General features: G+C 33.1%; 1 protein-coding gene across 1 annotated transcript; it reads right to left on the reverse strand.

Annotated features, from left to right (window-relative positions):
- Positions 1-8,987: 8,987 nt before the first annotated feature.
- On the reverse strand, positions 8,988-9,353 carry LOC145157796 (uncharacterized). Its single transcript, XM_079076787.1, has one exon. It carries the CDS (start codon positions 9,351-9,353, stop codon positions 8,988-8,990), a length of 366 nt encoding a protein of 121 aa, XP_078932913.1.
- Between the last annotated feature and the right edge of the window lie 1,592 nt (positions 9,354-10,945).

Below are 10,945 nucleotides of genomic sequence, written 5' to 3' on the forward strand. Positions count from 1 at the left end.
ATAGCATTGTAAGTCGGACTGAATATCGTCATTGCTAATTTTTTTTTCTTCGATTATTTTGAAATCGATATCAACAAATTTCACATTGAACGGATCGCTTGAATATTTCCATATCGATTTTTCTCTGATATTCAGATTACACACTTATACTAAAACCCAAAATTAAGCTGCTAAATTTGAATCCTCATTTGCGGATTTTGATCTACTCTTTCGAAGGTACAGTATGAATTATGATGATTTATCTCATCAGCTCGCCTGCTGAAAGGTTATAGAAATTTTCCCTTTTTTATTGCCTAATTTAATAAGTCGATCTACAAAATCGCCAATTCCTTTGATGGGTCTAATTTTGATGGAATGAACCGGAGAAAATTCAATCATTTGTTTATCAGAACATGTAAACCAAATAAGCATCTTTACTCAAGGTTCACAAAGTCAAATATTGGGTTGCCTCAACTTCATCTACAACTACCAAAGCTTTCAACTTTAACCATCCCACATCACAAGTAATAAATGTAACACAATTTCATAGTATTATGGAACTATCATCAGGGGGTGGCAAGTCATCAAATGTTTCACTTCATAGGGGGCTTTGCTTTAGTTCTTAATTACTCGCAAATAGTTTTCTAATGGTATTTTTTAATATTTTCTCTTAGGTAAATTTTGGTAATTACTAACTGTGGATCATCATCATTCATGAGTTTGATTGAGATTACTTGATTAACTCTTGCAGAAAATGATTCAAAAATAGTTTTGAAACGGTCAGACACGTTACTCCTTAAAGACTCAGAAATAGTTTTGCTTTAGTTCTTAATAAGCAATTTTTTTTAAACAGGAAATTGATTAAAGGATTACATTTACGTTCAGGAGTCTAACTTTTCCTTACTAATTACCTTTGATATTAAAAACTTCCAAAAACAAGTTGACTCCCTTGTTTTTTTTTATTTTTTTATTTTTTTAATCAGGAGGTTGATTAAAACTAAATATCACATCTCATTTTTTTTTCAGTTGCCTATCAAAATTCACGGAAAAGAGGGAAGATTGAAACATATAGGAGATACAGCAAACAAAGTTCAGGTAAATCTCAAGTTCCAACAAATTCATTTACGTATTTTGAGTATTTCTATTATTCCGTCAAAATTTGTTGGTTTTATTTACTTTTTTATATACATTAAAATTAGTATTTATAACTTTTTAAGATGGTTTCTGGGAAAACGTTGGATGTTATGCTCATTTATAGCAGTGTATTTTATAAAACTTAGTTTTTATGACAATTTAAGATGGTTTGTGGAAAAATGTTTGATTTTATGCTCATTTCTAGCAGTGTACTTTAGAGAAATTAGTTTCTATGACATTTTAAGATGGTTTTTTTGAAAAATGTTTGATTTTATGTTCATTTATAGCTTGACTATTTTACCCTTTTGTGAAGCGACATTAATATCCGGTTTTGCGAGGAACAAGTGAAGGCATGGAAAGTAATTGTGGATGGTGGACATGTCAAAGGATGAGATTTCAAAATTTTCTCGAATCAAAACTTTTTATAGGATACTACAACATATTTTACTATTATGTGTTTGTAAATGGGCGAATTGCTGAGAATAGCAATATGCTTTACTGTGGCTACCAATTCAGACAATGTACTATAGTTTCACACAAAAGCAATACCTTCCAACCCCCGTAACGCGGGGAAACCCTTCTAGTTATATATATATATATATATATATATATATATATATATATATATATATATATTAAATCACATTGATTCGGTCAATAGAAAACTTTTGGGATTTAGATTTCTGCCACAAAATTTTCTAGCTTTTAAACATTTACCACAACACTGTTGTAGCCCCCCCTGCCAGTCATAAATCCTCCACCGACTCCAATATTTTTGCCCTTTGGGATTCCTTTTCAAACAACTTTCTGACTTTTAACTTTTTCAAAAAGTTAAAAAATCTCAAAAGTTATTTGGTAAATGCAAAAGTCCTTCTGAAAACAACTTTTAGCTAACAAAGAAAAAGTAGTCGGACAAAAGTCACAAATTCCCATCTTTTTGTGACTTTTGGCTTGTACCCCTTAAAACCTTTAAAAGCTAATACAAACACATTTTAAAACACTTCTTTTGGAAAAAGTTCTTTTTACAAAAAGTCCTTTTACAAAAATGACTTTTAAGCTAAAAAAGTAATCCCAAACACCCCCTCCGTTTTCCCTCTTAATTTTCATTCCCACCTCCATCAACACACCACCGCCGACCTTGCCTCCCTCAGCCTTCCTCCGACGCCGTTTCCCTCTCCGATGTTCCGATGTAGAAAAGAGTCTCCTTTGCGGAGAACCGACAGAGCGAAGATGCTTTTCTGCTTCAAACCTGGACCAGAAGACGACGGAGTTGTCCCTCTGTAGCCCTAAATCCACACAGCAGCCACCAGTTCTCATGTCGCCAACCACCATGATCTTTTTATTCCTCTTAGAGAAGTTACGTTTACGTGTATGAATTTAGGGTATGTTAATAATTACTTATCGTTTTTTTCTATTCCAATAGGGTGTCCTGCGCCTCATCCGCTCGCCCTCTTTTTGTCTATATCTGTGTCTCTTTTATTATTGGTCAAGATATCGGCTAATCAGCTGATAAAACCAATCTTCTGATTAATTTTTACTTTCGATTTTTGTGCTTTTGGAGAATCTTATGTGGGTTTTGATGGTTTTTTGATGATTTGAATTGACTTGATGAGCTTTTCGGTGTTTATTTTTGTTCTGTGAAGCAAGTTTTATTATTTAAGATATAAAAACAATTTACTTTGGTTTGTTTTGGCTGTGATTCACTTCTCTGTATATCGTCACTTCCTTCCCGATCCTCTTCAATGCTTCGTAAAATAAGGTATGAAATTTATTTACGATTTTGCCCCCTGTAAATTTATTCTTGTATATTATATAAAATATAGAATTGATCAGTTTACAAACAGGTAATGGAAGTACCGGGCGTTAGAGAAACCTCCATTATTAATCTAATGAGATCTTGTAGAGATGGACATCAAGTTTATAGTCACCGGTAACTTTTTTACATTTTAATTATTAACTTTTTTTAAAAAAACTCTTTGATTTCTATCTTTAAATTCCTTTTGTAGGTCAAGAATTTAAGAATCGGTGCCATGATGAGAACTGTTCTTCCTTCATTTTTTTCCTTTGTTGATGATTCCAAGATTGATTTTCTATAGTTGTGGTTTTTTTTACTGATATACCCTTTTCCTTTAGTTGATTATTATTGTTTCTTTATAATCTTTACTCTTCAGGATTTGCTCATCTCTTCTTTGATGGATAAAGGGGTTCAATTTTTCTCATCAACATTATCAATTGTTCCAAGCATACCCATTAAGCCAATGCTCGCAAAGTATACACAAATATTACTTTTATAAATAATAATAATAATAATAATAATAATAACTTAAAAAGGTTACTTGGTTGATTGTTTACAATGTTTATGTTATAGGATTGCTAATGGGATGACTCCTTTTATTTATTTCATAAATTATTTATTTGTTAATTTGATAACTTCTCTTAATACTTCTTTTATGTTCTTAGTAGCTTCTTCACTTAAAGGTTAGTTATTGTTTAAAATTGTCACACCCCCGAACCAGACGGCGGAAACGTCTGAGGGCTCATGTGACTTAAATTGAAATATCATCACAATGATTATACATGAAACATAATATAAACATCACCATGCATCAATATATTACAACTGACATTGTTCACATCAAGTACATTGTTTTACATTACATAATCCAAAACATAAATTGTTTGATGATTGACATTACATAAAAGAAATTTCGAAAACACACACTTGATGATTCTTCATTCTAACGATTACCTGAGAATACAAGTTATTTTGAAAACAGTCAACATTTATAATGTTGGTGAGTTCATAAGCATGATTGATATAAAAGGTTTGTATTATTTGTAAAACCCAGAAAATCCGATATTTCATGTAATAAAACTAATTACGGCATGATGTGGTGATCCAATATGTGAATATGTATGTGATTTCAAAACATATAGAAGTGGATGACTATCATAATTGTTCCTTGTATTAAAGTTGATGTATGTAGAAATGAATAACGTCGTTTCCCGGAAAACCCGATGTTTTCCGATTTAGATAGTATGATAGTTTTGTATTATCGTGTGAATCACTTTGTATGGCCTCAGTGTATGAATATGATTTCCCATGAATACTTAGATGGTAATGGATCTCTATGTGAGTCGTTATAACCATGCATAATAGTGACTAATTCGCCTGTCTTGGCATTTTTCCAAACGCCCGTTTTGATCAAGATTTTTGTCACCCTAGACTGGCCTAGTCTAACTGTAGCGAACAACTCAGGTGTAGGGGAGTCACCACCGTATAGATCTATACACAAACTATCGCTCTCCCTCCAGGAGATTCTGATTATAACTACAGGCTACGGCCGACACTTATTGGTACCAGCCGATATTTCTCACTAAATCCCATTGAAATTGAATAACATTGTTTTACAACCCGATTGATGTTTACGTGAATATGAAATAAGCCTAACAGACACCAAAGAGGACAACGGTGGCCCACTAATCATGTATGTTATTATAGGCTGTCGAGTATGTCACGGACACGTTATAGCCCATTAAGCATATGATGAATGTTTAGGGCCATATTAGCAATGCAAACGGGCCACTAAGGCCCAATAGCATGTTAAAGCTGATAAAGGCCCATTGGGCATGTAATTGGGCCACCAAGACCCAATAAACATGTTTGAATATATTGGGCCCATTAATCATGAAATTGGGCCACAAAGGCCCAATAGCACGAATAGAAGATTTTGGGCCCAATCATTGTATCATTTATCTGATTATCGATTTTAAGTTCGTAGTGTAGGTTTTGTTGTATACCAAATGTTTATTCGCGATGTTAAAAATACTTTGACGTTTGATTTAAAACGAAGCTTTGGTTATATATATATATATATATATATATATATATATATATATATATATATATATAAACATTTTAAAAACCATGCGTTATAAGTTAAATATTCTTGACTTAATAATTTAAATATTAGCCTATTTGACCCAAAAATATTGGTTTTGACCATTTCAGCCCCTTTATTAATAAAAATGACACTTTTAGTCCCTTTTGATGAAAATTGACATTTATGGTCCTTAAACCATTTTTCTTGACATTTTCGGCCCAAACATAATTTAAATAATAATTGCAGCCCAAAACTATTTTATTTTCCATTTCCAACCCTTATTTGTAAAAATTTTACATTTTTGGCCGATTTGCCGTAAGTTTTACACTTTTGGCCCAAAATCTAAAAACTTTGCATTTTTAGTCCAATTTAGGAAAAAGGGTCATTTTCAGCCCCAAAAATAGTTTAATTATGTTTTAGACACATACTTTTATGAATTTACAATTTCAGTCCCTAAAATTCTTCATTTTCGCAATTTTTGGGCCCAAAAACCCGTGAGGCCCAAATGTAAGCCCAATAAGCTATAATTTATGTTTTTGGCCCCTTGAGAAGTGTTATTTTCACAAAAGTCAGATTTTTATGTAAATAATACTATTTTATCCTTATAAAACTGAAAATATCATATTTTACCCAAATCTTTGTTATTTTTGCATAAATGACACTTATAAAGATTTTTGGCTTTGTTTTCACTTCTTAACCCTAAAGACTCTTAGATCTTTGAAGTAGGTTGTCTTATTATGTTTTTGTTTATGAATCTTTCACACTTTGGCTATAGATCTCTTGATATAACATGTATTAACACAATTTTTCACAACATAAATCAAAGAAATCACATATAACATGCAAGCACACATAGATCAACACATAACACTTGTATTCTCCCCCCAAAAACAAGTAAAAACCGAAAACAAGGGGGTATGAACTCACCTTGGGTTTGTGGTTTCGGTTTTGAAGAAGAAATGGAAGGAGATGGTGTGGTTTTCGGCCTTAGCAAGCTTCTTGAAGGGTCCTTCGAATTTTGATGAGTTCTAGGGAGAATGATTAAGAGATTAAGGTGGTAAGAAGAGTGAATAAGTGTAGAAAGAAAGTATGTTTGTAAGATCTTACCACTAGTATATAACTTGAAGTGATTTTTGGATGAAATCCTCCTTGAAGCTCTTATGATTCTCGAAATTTTTTGAGAGGAAATAAGAGGTTGTTATTGTGAGTTCTTGAGAGAAACTTCAAGTAAGTTGTGTGTGTGTGTGGGATTCTCGGCCGAAACAAGAAGAAGAGGGAAGAAGAGAGAAGCTTGAAGTGATAGTTTCTTGGAGATATGGGAACTTGCATGGAAATCCAAGAGATAAAAACTAGGTGTCTACTCCTCCTTAATCCATATCTTTTTTTTATCTATATATATATATATATATATATATATATATATATATATATATATATATATATATATATATATATATATATATATGTCTGAGAATGGGCTAAAGGAAGAAGAAATGGATTAACTTGGCCCACTTCCAATCTTGGTTCGAGATTTTTAAGGCCCATAGAGAAAGTTTTCGGCCCATTGGGCCTTTAGAGTAGTTCACGGCCCAAATTGTATAAAGGAATGGATTTATGGCCCATTAAGGCTTATTAAGATAAACTAATTCATTTTGGATCCATTATGGCCCAAAATGTTAGTTTCATGAAAGTGGGTCCAATTACAGCCCATTTAAGGGTTCTAAGCCCCAAAATAGTCAAATTGGAAACTTATTGGTCCATTAGGCCCAATAAGGAAATCCTAGTCCACATTGGACTTAAACCGGAAATTTTAGGGTTTCCAATCTTTCGTTGACCAATTGAAGTGTTTATATAGGGTTTTTGATGAAATTTGTTGTCATTGAATAAACACCAAGCGTGCTTTCAAAATTTTGGTTACAATTGCTATCATTGTTATAGTTACAAGGATATAGAATTTCCTAGTTGTGACAAAAATAGTTGATTTATGATTCACTAAGTTTTCTGTAAAAGTGTATTTTAATTGTTCTTCGTATTTGATTGCTAAGGAGTAAGGAGAGTACTTGGTAGTTTTTTTTAAATATCTTTCACACACTTTAAATCTGTTTTTTATTGGTAAATCAAGGGATTGCTATTTATGGAAATAAACGGAGCTCAGACCAGCATGTATAGGTTTCAAGAAATTAGTTTATTCCATCTTTGTAATCGTTTATATTAATTAATAATTTCACTTATAATTCATATTTCTTAACAGATATATACAACAATTGAGAGAGGGGTGTCTTTTGGTGACTATCTATAAGAAAACCACTTGCTTCAGTTCCATTCCAATTCTTTCAAGTTTTCAATCGTTTCAATTTGTTGTCAATAATTTATGAAAACTAGAGGTGGCAAAAATCGACCCAACCCAACCCGAACCCAACCCATAATTAGCAGGTTGGGTTGAAATTTTTAACCCATTTAGGTTAAACGGGTCAACCCACCTAACCCATTTAATTAAATAGGTTGGGTTGGGTAAAAGTTATCAACTCATTTTCAACCCACCAACACATTTAACTTTAATATATATTTAATTTAATAATTATTTAAATATTACCATGTATTAAGTTAAGTATTAGTTTATAAATTACAATGTTGTATTGTTATTTTTTTAAAAAAATGCAATCCTAATTCTTATATTCTTTTGCTTTGTGCCGACAACACTAGTCACTCTTCCAAATCACTTCAAAATTACATATCTTTAATGTTATTTGAACAATTTCTTTGTATTTTGTGAATTAGGATTGTGCTTTTATTATACTTTGAAAGGTTATTTAAGTTTGGAACTAATTTCAGTTGTGTGATCTTTAGTTATTTTATTTACTTTTTTTATTTTAAATGGGTTAACCCAGGTTTAACCTATTTAATTAATAGGATGGGTTGGGAATTACATAAACGGGTCAACCCGATGACAACCCATTTATCTGAAAGGTTGGGTTGAGTGGGAAATATCCACCAATTTAGATAAAAAGGTTGGGTTGGGTTGAAGTATTCAACCCAATTAATAAATGGGTTGGACCCGAACCCAACCCAGGTAGACCCATTTCCAGCTCTAATGAAAACACATATAAGATTACATTTTTATGTATGAATTTCAGTTGGGGATCATTGATATGGAGTGTGAGCTGATTGATCTTGATAATCCATTTGATAATCTATCAAATCAGATAAGAACACTAAAGTCAATTAATGTTGATGAAGTTATGGTTGATACATGTTGGGAAATTGTAGAAGCCAACACTACTAATTGATTTATCTTAGAATTTATCTGTCTCTTTTGACCTGTGTCATGAATGTAGATCCTCACCTCTTTTGATTGTCGTTTGGTTCGGGAAGTGAATATATGTTCTTTCATCGTTTATATAAAATCCCAAAAATCAAATACAAAGGAAAATACAAACTTTTTTTCATCAACCAACGTTTCGCTTATTAAAGACTGATGTGACGCATATTAATCCGAAATTAGGCGATTAGTTGTGCTTGGGCTTGGGCAACGTAAAACTACATATTTAAAATTTTGACAAATAAATATTAAAATTAATATATGTTACCGATATTTTGCATGATAACACCTTTCATATTATACAAGGAAAGTCATTGATCATTTTTAGTATCTCCGGCACAAAACTTTGTGAGGTGATAATGATCACCTGCCTTGATGATTTTATTGATAAAAAATGTTGATTACAGAAATGAATGTGTAAATGTGAATACAATTATCGTATATGATCTAAATGTGTGTCTAGTGTGTGTAATACAAGTGTTATTTATAGTCTAATGCTATTAACAAGAAATCTGATATTTTCGGGATCCTCCGAGATCAGCCTATAGACGTTATTTGACTTGGTATTCTGAGTCTTATGCCTGATCAAGATGATTTTTCGTTGAGATAAGTACCAGCATACTAGTCATATCCATGACCCTCCACCGCATACAAGGATGAGAACGCACGTTTCACTTTAACATACCCCCAATCATAACTTTAAAGAAATCAATGTTGGTGATACATTGAAATTCGACGTCGTATAATTGTCCAGAAAGCCTAGAGTTGTCGCAACCAGGTACAAGAAGTTGAACATCCGATTTCGATGTTTCGTCATTGATTTCCTGTAGTGAGGAAAACTGCAGCTGTGTAAGAAGGAGGTCACGAAGCTGAGGCCACTCAACGTACCATTCAAAAGGGTCATCTTTGCCTTTGATAGTGAAAATTTTATCCCAATTTTCTTTGCCGGTGAAGTCGTCGACGGTGCTCAGAAGGTCTGCTTCTGCTTGTTGAGCTTTCTTCTGCTTCCCAAGGTGTCTCGACTGTGAGTGTAGCATGTGTGCTCTGGTTCTTTGAAACCTGGTTTCAAGGTCTCTGAAGGGTTTTAGTCTTTGGGCCTATTGTTTGACCCGTTTGTCTTTTCTTGTTTGGACCGGGTACGGTCCATTTTAGAAATGGTGTATAAAATTACATAATTTGTTAAACCAAATTGAAGCGAAACACACATAAGAAATTCCAGTAATTATAAACATTGTCGCTATAATATGGATGTTCTTGGCATGTGGTGGTGTTATATATTAGTATAATTAACTCATTAAACAAAACTAATTATAAAATAAAATTTATCGAATTATGAAATTGATAATAAGAATTACGAAAACTTATACTTTATGTCGCTCGTGAGTGCTATTAGGTTGGAGGGAGTGGTGCCACACTCCCTCTTTTTGCCACACTTTTTTACGACACTCAGGGAGTGGTATTTCATAAAAAGAGAAAAGAAAAAGAAGAGAGAGAGATAGAGGGAGGAAGAGTGAGAGAGAAAGAAGCACTCCCATTTTTGGTCGCACACCCAAACCGCTTGGGGGGGGGGGGGGTTCACTGTGGTTTCACATGCCACGTAGGTTGAAACCGCACTCCACTCCATCCGGTCTTAGAGCCGAAAATAACTTGGCAACATTGATTGTATCTAGCAAATAATTTATTTTCCAGATCATTGTGGTATGGTTTGTTTTACTAACTTCCTCAAATGGTGTGTTGGTAACATAATAGCATCGAAAGGGCATGATAACTTAATTAATATTCTCCTACTTTTTCTTCCTATTTATATTCTTACCCAGATAAAATGGTGACAAATGTCATATATTTGGATAATATTAATTATATTTTATGTAACGTCCCAAAAACACCACTAACATTTTCATTTTTAAATCATCAAGTCAAACAACCATTTGTTCCAAAACCAAGCAGAGTAAAGTATATTTTCTATTAGGCTGGAGGGAGTGGTGCCACACTCCTTCTTTTTTCCACACTTTTTTTACCACACTCAGGGAGTGGTATTTCATAAAAAGAGAAAAGAAAAAGAAGAGAGAGAGAGAAAGAGAGAGAGGGAGGAAGAGTGAGAGAGAAATAAGCACTCCCATTTTTGGTCGCACACCCAAACCGCACTCCCCAAACTACTTAAGGGGGCGGGGTGTTTACTGCGGTTTCACATGCCACGTAGGTTGAAACCGCACTCCACTCCCTCTGGTATTAGAGCCGGAAATAACTTGGCAATATTGATTGTATCTAGCAAATAATTTATTTTACACATCATTGTGGTATGGTTTGTTTTACTAACTTCCTCAAATGGTGTGTTGGCATCATAACAGCATCGAAAGGGCATGATAACTTAATTAAAATATTCTCCTACTTTTTCTTTCTATTTATATTCTTAGCCAGATGAAATGGTGACAAATGTCATATATTTGGATAATATTAATTATATTTTATGTAACGTCCCAAAAACACCACTAAATTTTTCATTTTTAAATCATCAAGTCAAACAACCATTTGTTCCAAAACCAAACAGAGTAAAATATATTTTCCAAACATCATAGCAAATCAAAAGTAATTAATGCGGAAAAAGCCATTAGGGGATGTTGTGTAGTCA

Source organism: Lactuca virosa, chromosome 2 (assembly GCF_052849685.1).
Source record: "Lactuca virosa cultivar CGN04683 chromosome 2, Lactuca_virosa_CGN04683_v6, whole genome shotgun sequence".
Lineage (NCBI taxonomy): Eukaryota > Viridiplantae > Streptophyta > Magnoliopsida > Asterales > Asteraceae > Lactuca > Lactuca virosa.